General features: G+C 39.8%; 2 protein-coding genes and 1 long non-coding RNA gene across 4 annotated transcripts in view; 1 reads left to right on the top strand and 2 right to left on the bottom strand.

Moving 5' to 3' along the window:
• LOC109517892 (rho GTPase-activating protein 26) overlaps nucleotides 1-3,163 on the bottom strand; it is a 54,122-nt gene extending 50,959 nt beyond the window's left edge. Inside the window, exons 1-2 of the mRNA XM_019873365.1 lie at nucleotides 2,848-3,163; nucleotides 2,512-2,768 (exon numbers count right to left, since the gene is read on the bottom strand). Coding sequence (XP_019728924.1) covers nucleotides 2,512-2,665 — 154 coding nt within the window. The 5' untranslated portion in view covers nucleotides 2,666-2,768; nucleotides 2,848-3,163. The remainder of the gene's footprint in view (nucleotides 1-2,511; nucleotides 2,769-2,847) is intronic.
• An 877-nt stretch (nucleotides 3,164-4,040) lies between these two features.
• LOC109517974 (fibroblast growth factor 1-like) lies at nucleotides 4,041-7,699 on the top strand. 2 transcript variants are annotated; one of them, XM_019873540.1, is made up of 4 exons: nucleotides 4,041-4,141; nucleotides 5,763-5,990; nucleotides 6,729-6,832; nucleotides 7,244-7,699. In XM_019873540.1, exons 2-4 carry the CDS (start codon nucleotides 5,768-5,770, stop codon nucleotides 7,493-7,495), a joined length of 579 nt encoding a protein of 192 aa, XP_019729099.1. In that variant the 5' UTR covers nucleotides 4,041-4,141; nucleotides 5,763-5,767; the 3' UTR covers nucleotides 7,496-7,699. The 2 variants fall into 2 exon arrangements, with proteins under 2 accessions (XP_019729099.1, XP_019729098.1); XM_019873539.1 differs by lacking the exon at nucleotides 4,041-4,141 and adding an exon at nucleotides 5,438-5,514.
• The window catches only part of LOC109517975 (uncharacterized), a 68,215-nt gene continuing 57,347 nt past the window's right edge, over nucleotides 5,906-16,773 (bottom strand). The window contains exon 4 of the long non-coding RNA XR_002168637.1: nucleotides 5,906-5,971. This is a non-coding gene — a long non-coding RNA (uncharacterized LOC109517975). The remainder of the gene's footprint in view (nucleotides 5,972-16,773) is intronic.

Here is a 16,773-nt window from a genome sequence, read left to right as displayed (position 1 = left end):
GCGCAGACACACTGCGTGCTGTAATTGAGGCTGCGGGGCTGTCATTATAGGCCTTGGAGTATACGTTTGCAAATTTCAGCTTTTGTCATTTCAAAACACTGTTACTCTTAATTTAGGACAAGATAGACAATAATTATTTCGACAATTTCAAAGGAACATCACTATGGCCACTTTTTATAAGATGTGATATGAATGCGTACGGTAACAGCATTCTTTTGAAGACAATAGTCATTCCTCGGGCGTTGCATCTGCCATGTTAGGGGAAGAGCATGTTTAGTCTAACATCCGGTTAGTCCAACTGAAAAAGTGGGACTGGTTACGGGAAGGGATGCCATCTCATACAAGATTCCCATTCTTGTGACTGGGGGTTCAATTTCCGGGGTGGCGTATAATTTCCTGGCCTAACGTATGGAATGAAAGCAGTAGGTGATGCATTCTCACATCCTAATCAATTCAATGCATCCTAAGGCGTTGTCCTAACACCTCATCACTCCCACAGCGTGTGTGCACGCTGCACACACGCACAGCTCCAGGGCTCATAAGGAATGCGCTATATCCATATTTACAACATATGTGCACAGAATTACAAAGACATGCATTCCAAACGAAAGACAAACCAGCAGTGACCGAGACTCTAGTCTGTCAGACGTTCCAAAAACTCCATTTAAAAAGAGAAAGGAACATTTTGTTGTCAGACTTCTCTTAAAAAAATACAATCGTCGTGCAGGTTGCCTCATTTGATGCCTACACTTGGAAACAATCATCTCAACAAAATAACATCAGCAATAGCCGAGGCGACTATGTAATCCAATGGCGGGAAACGGTACATGAAATGTCTCCTGATGAGCAGCGGCACTCTGCTAGAACAGCGGAGAAAGGTCACAATGGGCATTCGTTTGGATTTTCCAGATCTCACCAATGAACAAAATAGATAGACATCACCTGAAAGAGATGACACAGTTGGAGCCGGGAAGTAAGGAAGAAAAAAAAAACACCGCTGCTGACACAAAGTGGAAAGTTCAAGTGTGTATTTTTGAATAAAGTGAGGTTAGCAAAGTTAGCGTATCAAAAATTAGCGCATGTTTTCAGTAGGTTTAGTGAAAAAGAGGCTATAGATCGACATTGCCAACTGGGACTCCCTTAAACTATGACATGCACCCCATACACGTGGAAATCGACTTGCACCAGCCATTAGCATCTTATTTACAAGATGAACTTCATTGTAGCTCAATCCGTTATCGACATCCAGACAGACACGGGAGCCTCTTTACACCCTCCCGCACATACCAGCACTCATAAGTCTCTGATACACAAGAGCACAGCGTTCCCGGTGTCTCCCAAGAATAAGCTAATAATGAGAATAGAGGTGCTGACAACTTGGGGGGGGGGCACTGGCATTCTTACACCTTCACCACGAACAAGGAGCACTTGAACAAGAGGGGTGACGTGCTACTCCCAAGCGCACATTGGGATGCTGTAACATCCCACGTGAGTCTTGAACAATATGCTGGCGTGTCACAACATTAAGTGCGCCGGCAACATCAAGTGAGATCCAGTTAAAGAGCTGTAGCAAAAGTCGTGCAACGACAATGAGGCAGCAAACACACTGTAAAAAAAAACCTAGTAGTTAGCACAACAAATCAAGCAAGCTCTCCAAAACAGTTTGCTGAGTTGTTTTAAGTATGTCTTTTAAATTGTGGGACAACACAATGGACAATTAGTTCTGGAAATGCGTATTTCTGTATTTCTATTGTGAAATGCGCTAAGTTAGGAACCTATAACTAAGCTGCTTTTCCATAGGGAGATGCTTTTTTTTTTAATCATTTATTACGTTATTACATTAGTTTAGCTCAAAGCTTCAAGATCTGCCATTGTATTGTACCTTTGAATGTGAAAGAGTTTAGCTCACAGCCACGGGCTTCTTTGTTAGAAGTTAAGAAATGTGTCATTTCAGAATTCAACCAACGAACATCTAATTAGGCCATTAGAGTGAAAAGAGATAGGTTCGTTGTTTGAGTTCATTCTGACATGTTTGTTTTCAGTTTTCGGACCGACTGTCAATAAGTTGTTTTTCAATTGTGATGTTCCTTTTCTTTGTTTTATTATACAGTAATTGCAGATGTCGTTCTGTGATTCAGGTTTTGCTGCTTTTGTAGAGGGCCTTTGAAGGTCAAAGAGTTGAGCTTGTTTTATTGCAGTATTATTTGAATCTTAGATCTTGAGCCCTTTTCTGTTGCTGTTATTTCCCCCCACCCCCAATTCCACTGCTCTTTGTTTTCAATTTAGAAAATTATTGCAACACATTTTGACCGATTCATTCACAATTACGACATGAGCGCATTTATTCATCCCTCATGATCATGGATAAAATGTTTCATGTAACATCATTCTCATTTTGGTGGATGTTGCATAATCTTTGGATGGTGCAGGTGTACCTAATAATGGTGATCTGTGAGAGTCACCAAATGTATTCGTCTCCCTGGACATGAAGTGTGCAGACATCAAACTTACTTTTGAGCGCCTGGATGAGCGCCTTGCCATCCTTGATCAGCTCCTTGATGAACTTGCTGGTCTTGTCCAGCTCTAACTCGTGAGACTTGAGTCTCTCCCTGAACTGCGGACTATCCAGGTAGCAGTCACTGAACTCCAGGGCGGGCAATCCCATTTTCGCCCCCTGCTTGCACACAAGCTGCTAGGACGAGCCGGCAACAATAAAAGCTCCGAGGAGGAACCAGAGGAGCAATCCCTGACGTGGGCTGCTATAGCGGCTATTAAGGAAGGATGCAAAAATCCGATTACATGTAAACAACGTGTGAAATGTTAGATCAGATAAGGGAGGAGCCTTACCTGCATAACCTTAATACCTCCTGCAAAACCCCGGTTTGATTCAAGCGCTTCCCTGAAAACGACACCAGTGCAATATCCAATGGAAGTACTGTAAATGTAAAAAGTTCTCAGAATAAATCCAATATGGCAATATAGCGTCCGGATGCTCGTGTAAACCGGTGCTGCATTCCTGTCGACCGATTCATTCCGGAGCGGACAGTCCGACGAGGAGGATGATGAGGGCCGGAGGGAGGCTGCCAGTACGATACACGACTGAGATCGGGAAAAATTGTGGACTCTTCGCGTGAAGGCTTCGCTTCGACAGCTCGCGGTCAACCTACCGCCACAGGGCTAATCCTTGGACTGACGTCTGATTTGCCCAATCCGATGCGTTTAAAGGATTAGGGGGCGGACGTTGTCTCCCCCGCGATATGCACATGGGAAAAGGAACATATTGCCATTTCCCTCCCTAAAATACCGCACCGCGGTGTCCTCACACTAAACGCGTTTAGATTGTGTGACAATTTAGTTTAATCCCATATGTGTGTTTTAATCAGAAAAAAAATCGATACACATCAAATACAAATCTCCCTCTCCACAGTTGTTTGCGATTATCTTGCTGTCACACACTTTAGGGTATTATTATTATTATTACTTACTATGTGGAGTCAAATTTTGCCGACAGTAGGGGGATTCACTTGTTTTGAAGGGGGTCATGGTGACGTCAGCACAACCATAAATGAAAAGATTTCACAAAGGCTCAGTTGTGAACACCTTTCGCAGCTATCTGGCGCCATCTCTTGTCCTTAAGGAGGCACTACATGTATTTTTAATTTGATTCAGTTGTACCTTTGAAACGGAATAGAATGTGGGCCAGTCTTTACGTATGTGTGTGGATATCCTCACGTTTAAGATACTTTCACACAAATACACATGGCTTCCTAAAAAAAATATTTTAAAAAGCCTGAAATAAATTATTTATATATATATATATATATATATATATATATATATATATATATATATATATATATATATATATATATATATATATATATATATATATATATATATATATATATATATATATATATATATATATATATATATATAAAAAATAACAGGACACTTGAGTTGAGTTACACCATGTGAAGATGCCGCTCTCCCTTTTTTTTCTGCCGTGATAATTTTAGTCTTGGCATGAGCCTGTTAAAATGAGCCTGCAGGGTAAGACGGGGAGGTAGCTGTGTTGAAAAGAAAAACGTTTTTAAAAGGCAGGATTGCGACACTGCACAATCACTTCATTTGCTCACAGGTAAGGAGATGTTCACCTGGTGAGCAAGTCTCATTGTTTTGATTTTTGATTTGTTTAGAATGTTTTGATTTAAGTGGTATTCATATGAATGATAGTCAAGCCGCACTGCACAGGATAGCGTAAAAAAATCAATGTGGTTCTTGCTTAATGGCTAAAAAATCTTTCGGATGTCTTGCTGAAAATTGCACTTGGTCAAACATTGGCAAGGCTACCTCACTCATCCTGAAAACCAGTTTTAACATAAACATGAATCGGGTTCTAGTTCATGGAAAGGAAGATTTCCTGAAAAATGCACCCGGGAGATTGTTGGCAAGGAGCATCTAAGTCCTGATCTGATAATTCAGTTCAGTTACTTTGGTAGTAGAATAAGGTCGAATATCATTCATAAAAGCAAAAAAGGTAAGAATAAAAGTGTAATGGCAGAGGGAATGAAGGACTTGGAGTACTGATGAGATTTCCTTAGAGTCATTTTGGATAAATACTTATCAAACATTTTAACCATACGAACTTTAAACAATTAACATGTAAATCCAAATCTGACCCTAAAACTCAATTTGCCTTTTTAGGAAAGCTGGTAAAAAAAATATATATATATCAGCCAGTACGACGGAGGGGGAACATTCAACTCTTGATCTGAAATTTCATCTCAGCTACCTTAGATATTGTGAGTTTAGATATAAATGAATACCCACAAGGTTCTTGCCTGGACAAGGCTGAAGACAGAAGAAGAAGGAAAAACAATTTTTTTCAAGAGTCCTTTTATATTCACTCCTCCCACAGAGCCATATGTGAACTCTTGACACATGCTGTCATTATTCCCAAGTAACCGTCTTCTGAGGGTGTTATTGAGTAAATACCAAACTTCTCACGTCAACCGCTGACTTGCTGCTTCTGCGTCCGAGCTACTTCGACACAACATGCCGCGAAAATTGCTGCATCGGAATTATGGCAGATGACTCGTTATTCCGCAATCACATCCAACGTGATGACAAATTATTTTCCCACAGTAACAAATCTAATTATTTAGGCTCTCTCTTTTAGCAAGCAAATACCTAAGATAGTTGAATCTAGCTTTTCACAGCTATCTAATTTGCTTATCTATCTAGAGTACAGTATCCTACCTGGCTATTTGTGTTATTTATTTGAGCAAATATTTTTTTTTTTTTTGCCAGTTAGATAGACAAAACAGAATATCCCATCCAACCATTTATCCATCCATACATCCATATACAGACAAGAATTTGCTTGAGAAAAATGTTTGACGTCTTAAATATGTACGAGTATATGAAAGTATCCATACTTCTCTATTTCAGGTTTCACATAACATTTAAACCCATGAATGGAGTTCAACAATTCCCAGTCACCTCCCCATGGTTAGTTAAAAAGCGATGTTGCGCATTGTTACATCATTTATTTCACGTTAATGGTGTTGTCTGCCCCTTTTACTAATCTCACTCAAACGTTACATCACTGCCATCTGGAACCATTTCTGTTTGTTTACTTGGGTAATTGTGAAATCACGTTTGATCACGTGTGGACTCAGTGAAGCATTTCCTGTGCTCCTATCTCAAAAGGAGTTGTTTGGACCAAACTTCCTCTCCCTCTGTAAAACATTCTCCAGGTGACATGAGCGGAGAAGGCAGTGCGTCTGCTTCACATCATGAGCCTCGACGCTCCGGGAGGATGTCTGAAGGAGATGTGATGACGCTGCCGAGCAACTCGCAGGGTGACTTGTCCCGGCATGAGCCTCGCGCTCTCACTCGGCTGCATTGTCTCAATGGGGGCTACCAGTTGAGGATTATGCCAGATGGGAGTGTCTCTGGTGGTCTCCTGGGCAATGACCCATATGGTAAGTACATTTTTAACCAGTACTTAACTACAATTTTTTTCCCCTCCATTATTCTTTACGTGATTTAATAATATCCATTTATGTGAAGACACTGACCGTGCATGTTTGATTTATTATCAATTGTTTCACAAGGTAGGAAAGAGATAAATATCTGTCAGTACGCAACACTTAATTCGTATCAAGACCTGCAAGAGTTTACATGTTCAAATGATCAACAGCATTCCTAGGTGTCATGAGCGATTTTTAGAAAAGGCCCAGTGACTTGATGCGATATCTCGTCAGATCGTGATTGAAGAATGAGTTAACCAAGCCCAAATGGGGTTACAAAAGTCCAATAGCTTAAGGCTAACACACAATTTAAAATGCCACAAAAAGGCTTCACATTGGTATTGCTTTAGTTATACCACCTTGAGCAACAGATTGTTGAACACAAACTGTATAGAAGTACAGACAAGAGGCGGACAATGTAACAATGTAATATCCTTTATTGTCTGAATCATGAAATCATGACGCATTTATTCTTCACTTTAATTATGTTTTTGCTGTCTGATTTGATGAAGTAGAGTGCTATTTGTCTTATTTTTAAAAAATGGGTGGTGTTTTTTGTCTGGGGATGGAACAGATTATTGGAATTCCCATTCATTTCAATAGGGAAAGATGATTTACAATATAGTCGTTTTAAGTTACAACGTTATGAATTACGCTACTAAATCAAAGCACCACTCCTATGTGCTGCAGACATCTTGAGGAGGTGGGCCACAAATGTGGGTGAAGTTGTGCTGATGGGTGAGAATACCAAGAAGTATCTAGCCATGAACAAGAAAGGACGCCTCTATGGAACAGTAAGTATGAATCTAATTCATGTTTTAGGAGCTCAGAGAGGTGGGGGAGGGGGGCATTTAAAGATTTGAAAACAAATAATAGGATCCTAAAAAGAACTCTAAAATGTATTGAGAAACAGTGAAGGGATGTCAGAGTAGGAGTTATGTGCTCCCTCTTATGAGTACCAGTCAAAGGGCAAGCAGCAGCATTCTGGACCAACTGGAAATGCTTAATGGAGGATTGTCTGACTCCAGAGTAAAGTGCATTACAGTCATCCAGCTGTGATGTGACGAAGGCATGCATGACTGTTTCAAAGTGCTATGAAGCTATTTTGGGAAGCTTTTCATGAAATTGACGATTAGAGGCAAGTTTACGAGGAATTTTAGTGATGCATCGCGATGGATAAGCGGTATCCTCCCTATTTGTTGCAGTTGACGCTCAATGATGAGTGTTACTTCTTGGAGAAATATGAGGAGAACCACTACAACACATATCGGTCACGGAATTACCAGTGGTTCGTGGCGCTCAAGAAGAACGGAAAACCCAAACTGGGCCCCAAGGCGGACCTGAGTCAGAAGTCCGTCTTCTTCCTGCCGAGGTCGGTGGATGGGCATCATGCCGCCGGTGAAACCGAACCGCAGGATCAGACAGACTTTTGTTTGAACCATTACCACACCGAGTAATCCAAGTGGACTCGTAACAGATTTAATTTTTTGAATGTGAGGCACTGCACACATGATGAGGAAAAATAAATAAAGAAATAAATAAATAAGTGATGACCAACACAGCACATTATACACATAATGACAACTCGACAGATAATCCTGAGTCACGCATTGGGGAGGAATAATTATTCAGCACATGCTACACCACATCATTATCACTCAGCATTAGGCCAAACAAAAAAGATAGTGTGTTTCCGGTAACAAGAAATTTCAGCATAGGGTCGGTAGGTCAGACAAAGTTTTTTTGTTTTTTTTTAATCTTTTTTTTTTCCCATCAAAAATTTAAACAAAATAACCATAAAACATAAAACAAGAAGACATTGAACCCGCCGCCACCTATTTAGTTTTCTCCCCGCTCCGGACTCGGGGGCCGGAGTGCGCTGCCGCCTCCACCATCCTCCTCCGCCCTCGGTTTTTACTCGGCCCGTGGTGTTCATCAAATAGTTTGCTTTATTTTTTAGATACATCAATGGATGCTATTTTCTTAACATTATGGTGCGAGCACGCGACTGTAACACAGAAAACGCGGTTTAAACTGTCGTCGGAGATCGCGGCCGCCGCCATGTTTCAATGTTGTTGACAGAAGACAGGGCAAACGACGCACACGCTCAACGTGAATATCACGAGAGTTTGCACCGATGTAAACCCTCTACACAAAAATGTAGAGGGTTGTTTGAAAAAAAATGCCGACCGTAAAGTTTTTTTTCGACGTAGAAATTCTCCGTCGGTCGGGTTACCGGAAACACACTACTTTTTTTTCTACGCCTTATCTCTTTGAGATATCCAATAATAGGTCTTGTGCCGACTTTGGTCAGAAAAGAGGGTAAAAAAAGCTCAAATTAGGCCTGATTATCGGTGCACTCTGCCTTCAAAATATTCAAACGTTTCAAGTTACTTTTCTTTGCTAACTACTTATGAAGTTCCTTCAACTCAAATTTTCAATAGGGTATGCTGTTGTAATTGCATTAACATCATGCTATTTATGATATAGCTTCTCATGGACAATGTCAGCATATTGAGTTTTTTTTTTTACAATACAGTATAGTATCGACTGAAACAAATATCTTATTGATCACCAAATATTTACAGGTTTGACACTTTTTTTCATATACCTTGAATGATATTTGTATTATACGTTTCATGATATTATTTGCTACAGTTTTATATCTATCTATCTATCTATCTATCTATATATGTATCTATATATGTATCTATATATCCATATATCTATATCTATATATCTATATCTATATATATATATCTATATATATATATAGATATATATATATCTATATATATATATAGATATATATATATCTATATATATATATAGATATATATATATCTATATATATATATATTAAATGTATATTTTATTTTTGGTAAGTCTGAGATGGAGCCATGCAAAAAAATTAATAAATCATAAAATATAAACGCTGGAGCGCAATAGCAGCCCCACCCCAAAATGTGACATTTACTGACACTATAAAAAGTGACACATTATTTTTTGAATGAGTCATGTTGTTTTAATATTATTTATGGAAGATTATTAATTTTTTAATTTTTAATAAAGTTTTATTGTCCCTGGACATAGTTTCTGAAAATGATTTATACTCACACATTGTTAATGTGATCATCTTTCATCTTGTATTTTGTGCTGTTGTTTACTGAAATAAATACATTACACTCCTATGTATTCTGTTAATGTTCAATTTTTAAAAAAGGCAGGTGACCCCTGCTAAAAGTCTCTCGACATGTCAGGACAAGTTTCTCTCCGTTGCAATTTACATGTGGCCACAAGAGGACAGCATTGGTCTAAATGTCAACTGAGATAAACGCTGAGAATTTTTGTGTAGTTGACTCGGCTCGAGCTGTGTTTAAAACTTGCAGTTTGTTGTGGTAAAGCAATCATAATTGGTGTAAATAATGTATGCATTAAAGCCAATATGAATTTTGAATATCTAACATTTTTTTATGTTCTTAATGCAGCTAAAATGAGTTCCATCAGGACAAAAACAAGTCTGGTTCTGATGATGAAATGTAGGCTAATGTAAAGTCAGCGCAAATGACAACAGCTCAGACGACAGCGACCTCAGTTCACCCCGGATCGAGAGAATCGGTCCTTTTTTTTCCACATAATGTATATTTAATCTGTAACAGCTGAACGCAAACAAGGCGCACTTAAACCTTGTCTCAAATGTCTCTGTGCCGAGGAAAAGCTGTTTTGTATTATGTTTGTGAGCTTTTCACTACACTATGTGGGGTGTGTGTGTGTGTGTGGGGCGGGGGGGGGGCGTTGAGTGAGATCAAATTTTTAAGGCATAAAAATGGATACAATTTTAAGATCGACAATTCAACAAATTATTTCAAGTTTTTGCTCATGTGAAAATTGACTTCCCCACATTTTCAACAAAAAAATTAATAAAAGTTTACAGAACTAATTGTCCCTTGGGCTGGCCGCCCAACTTGAAATAAAAGCAACTCATCAAATTATTTTGGAGCAAACAACTTGCTGGCTTTGTTTTTTTCACTAACATTGTTGCCATAAATGTCAATAATTTATTTTATCAAGTACTGTAGTTCCAATTAAAATGCCCGTTCTAGCTTGAAATTATACAACTGGTGATTTTTACTGTGTCGTATATGTGAGTTAAAAACATCTAAATAGCTACATGACAAATGATGAGCATATTAAAACGTCATTTATAAACGTCTTATCAAGCATTATAAGTTTCAACCGAATCTAAAATAGGCCCATCCTTGCAAGTTATGCAACCTGTGACCTCTCCCTGAGACTCACACATGCATGCGCATACACGCACAATCATCATAGCACTTGCGTGAACTGACCAAAATGCCCCGACAAAGGGGGAAAAAATATGGTTGATGTCAAGGTTTTGTCACACAAACACAGAATACAAGACTGTATACTCTCTCTCTCTCTCTCTCTCTCTCTCTCTCTCTCTCTCTCTCTCTCTCTCTCTCTCTCTCTCTCTCTCTCTCCCTCTCTCTCTCTCTCTCTCTCTCTCACACACACACACACACACACACGCACACGCACACACAAAACCACAAATACACACATGGAGTGTTGGTTGGCCGTTGGCCTGTGGGTCTGTGCGGGGCAGGAAGGGAATTATATCCTGTAAACTGAACAAGGGCCGGCTTCCTCTGGGAGTCCCGAAGCCTGACAGCGGCCAAGATCCTCCACCACACACACATACACGCACATGCACGTGCGTGCGCACAGAGCCATTCTCTCATCTGTTACTCTCTCTCTCTCTCTCTCTCTCTCTCTCTCTCTCTCTCTCTCTCTCTCGCTCTCTCTCCATCTTTCTTTTTCATCCTTCCTGCCTGTATCTCCTCCAACGTCCGTCTGTCTTTTTGCTTTCCTCCTCGTCCCTTTTGCATTTCGTCGCCTCTTTTCCCTTTTCTGTTAGTTTTTTAAAAAATATAGATCATATATTTTCTGTGTACAAGTCTCTATCTCTCACTTTTCATATCGAAACATCCTCAAAAAAAATGTTAAAACACAGATTGAAACATTACCTCCTTCAAATCAATTTATTACTGATAGAAGATGTGGAAATTCAAATCTGTCAACCGCAATTGTTATATTTCATTGTAAAATTATATTGCCTTGATGAAACTGGCTGGCAACCAGTCCAGGGTTGTACCCTGCCTCTCACCCAAAGTCATCTGGGATAGATTCCAGGTCCCCCCCCCCCACCCCCACCCCCCTCATCATAACAGCACGATAGAAAATGGATGGATATTAAAAATATAATTATGAACTTCCTTGGCAAAGATCATTGAGGTCCATTGAAGCCCATTATTAATGCCAAGCATTACACAAAGCAATGTTGTGTTCGAGTTAATCAGAGAATTTGCCACTGAATCACATTGCAGACGCAAAATGATCTGATTTGTGATGGGGATTAAAAAGGTCACTCTGTTCTTTGCAGGCACACACATGCACGGACACACAAACACAAACGTGCATGCACAAGCGGAAACAGAGGGTGCATATCTGACAGCTGATCCTCAAGCAAAAAAGAAAAAAAAACGTGAGGGCAGCAGAGAAGAAGACAAAGTACCGGTATAATTCCGAATTTTAGGGTTCTTGATTTGACAGCAAATTAGTAACACAATCAACACGTGTTGCCTTCTAATGAATTCTGAAGTCTTCTGAGCAAAGCATTGTGGGAGTTTATAAACCCACTGAGACATATCTTTGAGTCGACTTCCCGTGCAGGGCATGAGTTGAGCCCGCTGCCGTGATGCTGCAGTCACATAAAAAGGCCGCGCAAAGCATTTGAGCTGAGGCTTGGCACATCCAAGCAAAATAAAGCCAAAGGGGCCAAAAACAACGCGAGATTTAAACTTCCTTTGTGTTCCCTTAACGATCAAGAACAGCTTTGTGAGCGCTTTGGAAATGCTGAGAATAGGAACACCATTTGGTCAAACCTTTAAATCAATAATGGAACCGATTAGGTCGGATCCGAGATTAAAAAAAAAAAAAAGATGCTTCCAACTTTTATAGGATAAATGAGCTTGTAAACCAGCTTGGTGTGACCACAAAGAGATTAGCATGTAGGCTAACTGAACGGAGAACAAAATGTCTGTCCATTCGTGGAAAGTAGACTTCTTCTGGGAAAATTGCGGATGACTATTTCTGTGACACATTGTGGGAAAAATATCCTGGTCAAAAATATCTCTGAAATTCCTCTTTCTGGTCCTTTAACATCCTGAAGATGATTGGTTTATATGAGCTGTATTGAATTTCTATGTGCCTTGTGGTATTGTGTGTAAATCTACAGTATGTCTGTGCATGTATATATGTGAGAATAAGCGGATTAGAATTATATATATTTTTTTTTATATATATATATATATATATATATATATATATATATATATATATATATATATATACATACAGTATAGTGCAGTTGTGCTCAGAAGTTTACATACCCCAGGTTAACCTATGTAAACTTCTGAACACAACTGTAAATGTTTAACTTGACGGTAAATAACGACAACGTTACCATTATTTGTCTTCAGTGAGGAGCAGGGGTAAATCACACATGCTCGAAGCGCAAAGGGGTCTATTTTGAGCAGCTACTTCAGTTACTTACCAGATTGTACATAGAGCAGAGAATGTTCAAGTATGCAAAAAAGCGTTTGGGTTTTGCATCGACGTGGACATCATGTCATGTGCAAAAAGACAGAACAGTCATCTTGTAAAACACAATCGAGCCTGTGATGAGCCCACTTTTCGAGAGGATGTGATGCAAAAAAAGGACAAATTCTCTTTCCATGGAACAAGTCCTATTTTGGCCCACGAGTGCGTAAGCAAAGCCAGGACGACCCCCCCCCCTCCCCGCCCCCCCGCGCCTCCTTTCTGGGAAAGAAACGTCTGAGTTGAACCTCTTATCTCTTCCTCTTCCCCTTTCCTGTCATTGACAACATGAAAAGCAAAAGGAAACATAGATCACTTCAGAGGGCTATTTCAGGCAAATAGCTCTCATTCCACAGGTCCCCGAATGGCCACGACGGTTTGAATGTGGCTCTGGCCATGTCACTGCTCCCACCTTTTTTTTTATAACTTGTCTCCGCTTTACTTCCTGGCTCTTTTCAGGCCACATCCTCGTGTGTGTGTGTGTGTGTGTGTGTGTGTGTGTGTGTGTGTGTGTGTGTGTGTTGACACAAGGAGCAGCTATAATTGTCGAGAGGAATGTCTAATGCAAACCTTTTGAAGTGCTCCATTGTCTGGAGGTGAGGAGGTGACTGAGGAAGTGATACAAGGGGCGCCAACAGTACATTTCCTCAAATAGTGCCCCCCCCACCCTAATAAACATCTCTCTCCAAATGAACCACTCCCTTTTTTTCAAAATTTATGAATGCTGTGGTTCACACGCAGACAATCAAGAGTTGACAACTGAGCCTGCTTAAACTCGAATGCTAAGCAAAACGGCAGCACCGAACGAGGCACACAAGCAGTCTCTCGTATTGGGGAGTGGAGACACGTCGCATGTTGTCGACGAGTTGGCTACTCGGTGTAAATAGTGAGATTACACTACACGGTTATTTTGAACTGATTTGAACCCTGTTGCTAACAGAAACTTCAAACAAGATAAACATGACGTAAGATGACGTCAAGTGAGAGGAGTGCAGGTCGGGGATGTTATCCCTTATGCAGTATCAAAAAAAAAAAAAATCGTACAATCTGTGGAATTTGCATTTGAACCATGCTGCTCACCCAAAAAAAAAAAAACAAAAAAAAACAGCAGCACCAACAGCAAAACAAATGAATTGCAATCAGAAAACAAAAGAACGAACCACAACGTTCGCACGGAGTTAACCACTGAGCCAGTTGAAAATCTTTTGCCAAGAAAAACACCAGCTACTGAAGCGGCAAATAAACAATCTGTGAATTCAAGTCTAGCAGGTTGTGAATGACTTTCCTGCGCAGTATTAAAAAAAAAAGATTATTATGCTACGCGGCCATTAGCATCTGAACTCATTTGAGCCCCGTTGCTAACTCAAACAGCAGCACCTAGCGAAGCGCATGATCAGAACCAAAGCTGACCCCTTGAGACCAATGAGGAAAAAAAAAATCCCGACGTAAGACCTAAAAACACTGAGTTATATCATACGTCTGGTTGTTTTGAACTTCCACGCAGCAAGTCGGGCGGCTCAGGCCGGGCCGATCCGAGCAGACGCGTTTAAAACAACTGCTGCTCGCTTCTTTCAAGTGGAGCATCCATGCTGAACGCCGCTCTATTCTTGTCGGAGGGGGACAGCTCCGCATGACGGTGGCGCTTCAAAGTGCTGCTGCAGCGCCAGCGGGCTTTTCGCTTTCGTTTCCAAAGGAAACGCTCGGGGCACACTCTCAATGTTATTTTATGGCTTGGTGCTGCCGCCGGGGGACTCGGGGCACAAGCGGGGTCCAACGAAATTTGTCCTCCCCCACTGTTTTTTTTTTTTTTTTTTTTTGGAAGGGTTCAGTTATTTTCAGACTCCAGCCCGTTCTCCCTTCCCATAAATTCAGGATGTATAATTTGACTAAAAATGAACGCCGCAAACTGCCCGCACAAATAAAATAGCACATCTGTACTGTTACATGGCAGCAGGAGGCACACGCACTTGTTCAATCGCAAGGAAGGAGCGGGATGAAAATGTGAGGCGGCACAGTGGACCAGTGGTGAGTATTTGAAGTCTGTTGCTAAGAAAAACAGCAGCATCCGGCTTGAGAGTGAATAGATGCTTGCCTGTTTGCCCTGCGAGTGAATGCCGACCGACCAGTCCAGGATTACGCTCCCGAGTGCCCAAAGTTTTACCAGAATAAATTTGTCATGTAACAACAATAATGTGAATTTTATAGGTGTTAATGATACAAATAATTAGGCTGTCATTTTGCAAGAATACATAATTTTTTTTTTTTTAATGAAAAAGAAAATGCTAAATTTTTCGCTGTAAATGTTTTGACAACAATCCAGTTGTATAAATAAAGTTTTTAATTTACAAAAACCGCAGGGCTCACGGAGACGAACAACCATTCGTGCTCACAATCACCCTTAGGGACAATTTAGAGTGTTCCGTGAAACTGCCATGCATGTTTTTGGAATGTGGGAGGAAACTGGAGTACCCGGAGAAAACCCACGCAGGCATGGGAAGAACATGCTAACTCTACACAGGAAGGCCGGAGCCGGAATCAAACTCTACACCTGTGCACTGTAAGGCAGGTGTAGTAACCCGTTGACCACCATGCCACCCTAAAATATTACTGGTAATTACACACAAGTTAATTTTTAACTTTACAGAAATTTAAAAAAAAAATTGACAATAACTGTAGTATTTTTTTTTTACATTATTCTTTTTGTTTTTACAAAACAAATATGTCATCTTACAAACATACCAAATTAAAAAAAGGTTGTATTTTACTCGAAAAAAGTTTTGGGATGATTTCATACAATTCCACCCCATACACACCGATTATAAGCGGCTTTTTACGTGCCTGTCTTGTAAATCGTGTTTGCTGTCATTGAAGCAGCGGTCCGCATTTGAAAGAAACATGGGGTTTTAACAAAAAAAAAAAAAAATGCGCCTCGTGGTTCGCTGTGCGCTTTATTTTGGAGCATGAACGATTTGCGTGCCAAGACCTAAGAGTGGCAGTGCGGTTGCAGATGGTGGTGAGGCGGAGCCCACAGGACAAGTGTGTGTGCTGTTCGCTTCTGGGAAAACAAACGGCGGATGCTTGTTTGTGTGTTTATCTGTTTACAGTCACTGAATGCAGTTTGGAAAGCTGCAATAGACAAATACAAGTGTTCAAATTGTGCTCATTTACTTTGGAGTACTTTGACTTCTTTTCTTATTGTTTACACATGTTCATCCTTCCATATTTTTGGGGAGCTACTTATTCTCTTTAAGTTTCGCGGGAACACTTCATTGTTTTGTTTTTTTTTCACAAATTTTTGGAATGTGAATGTCAAGTATGAATAAACATAATAAAATCCAAAACCAATTTAAATACTTCAATGTACTGTTTGAGATCAAGTACAATAATAACAGCATAGAGAAGCAAAGCAGGATTTACATTATTGTTAAAAATAATATTGAAAAAATATTTTTTTAATTAATCTAAAGAAATGTACAGTACATAAATGAGACCGATATGCAAAACAAATGGAAATGACATTAAAAATAAAATATATAATGACAACAAAAAATAATTGGCATACAATAAATTAAATTGTAATAATATTTAAGTAACTGACAATTCATTTTTTAAATCAGTATATCATAGGCTAGTAAAATAAAAAAGAAATAAGAAAAAACTGAAAATACAAATAAAACGAATACAATTTGAAAAATATGTCGTAATTTATTTCAATAATTTCCTTGAACTTTCCTATTTATGAATTAAATGTATTTCTTGACCAAAATAAACACAGCAAGTGTATAGATTTGTTCGCTTTGTTTTGTTCTTTTTTTCATTTAAGCACCGAACTTTTTAGCCAACTTAAGAGTAATTGAAAAAAAAAATTGCTATTGTATTTTTTCACTCATCTTTTTCATTGTCAGACAAGCGCAACACAATCGCAACGCACACGCACGGCCTGCCATGGCCGAGATGGCTGAGGCAACAGTGTACAGTTACTCATATCCCCAGGAAGCGGAGGTATGACATCACCTTATCATCTCCTGTGGGCGCCCGAAGGGTGGGGGTGGAG

This window comes from Hippocampus comes, unplaced genomic scaffold (genome assembly GCF_001891065.2).
Source record: "Hippocampus comes isolate QL1 unplaced genomic scaffold, H_comes_QL1_v1.1 scaffold59, whole genome shotgun sequence".
Lineage (NCBI taxonomy): Eukaryota > Metazoa > Chordata > Actinopteri > Syngnathiformes > Syngnathidae > Hippocampus > Hippocampus comes.
The sequence above is the reverse complement of the archived record's forward strand: the minus strand, read 5'-3'. Positions and strand labels throughout refer to the sequence as shown.

What these genes read in the sequence shown, in the direction of transcription:
- LOC109517974 (XM_019873539.1), top strand. Translation starts at nt 5,481, where the DNA reads ATGGAGTTCAACAATTCCCAGTCACCTCCCCATG. An exon ending in TTCCCAGTCACCTCCCCATG is followed by an intron (nt 5,515 to 5,762) that starts GTTAGTTAAAAA and finishes AACATTCTCCAG; the next exon opens with GTGACATGAGCGGAGAAGGC. An exon ending in AAGGACGCCTCTATGGAACA is followed by an intron (nt 6,833 to 7,243) that starts GTAAGTATGAAT and finishes TATTTGTTGCAG; the next exon opens with TTGACGCTCAATGATGAGTG.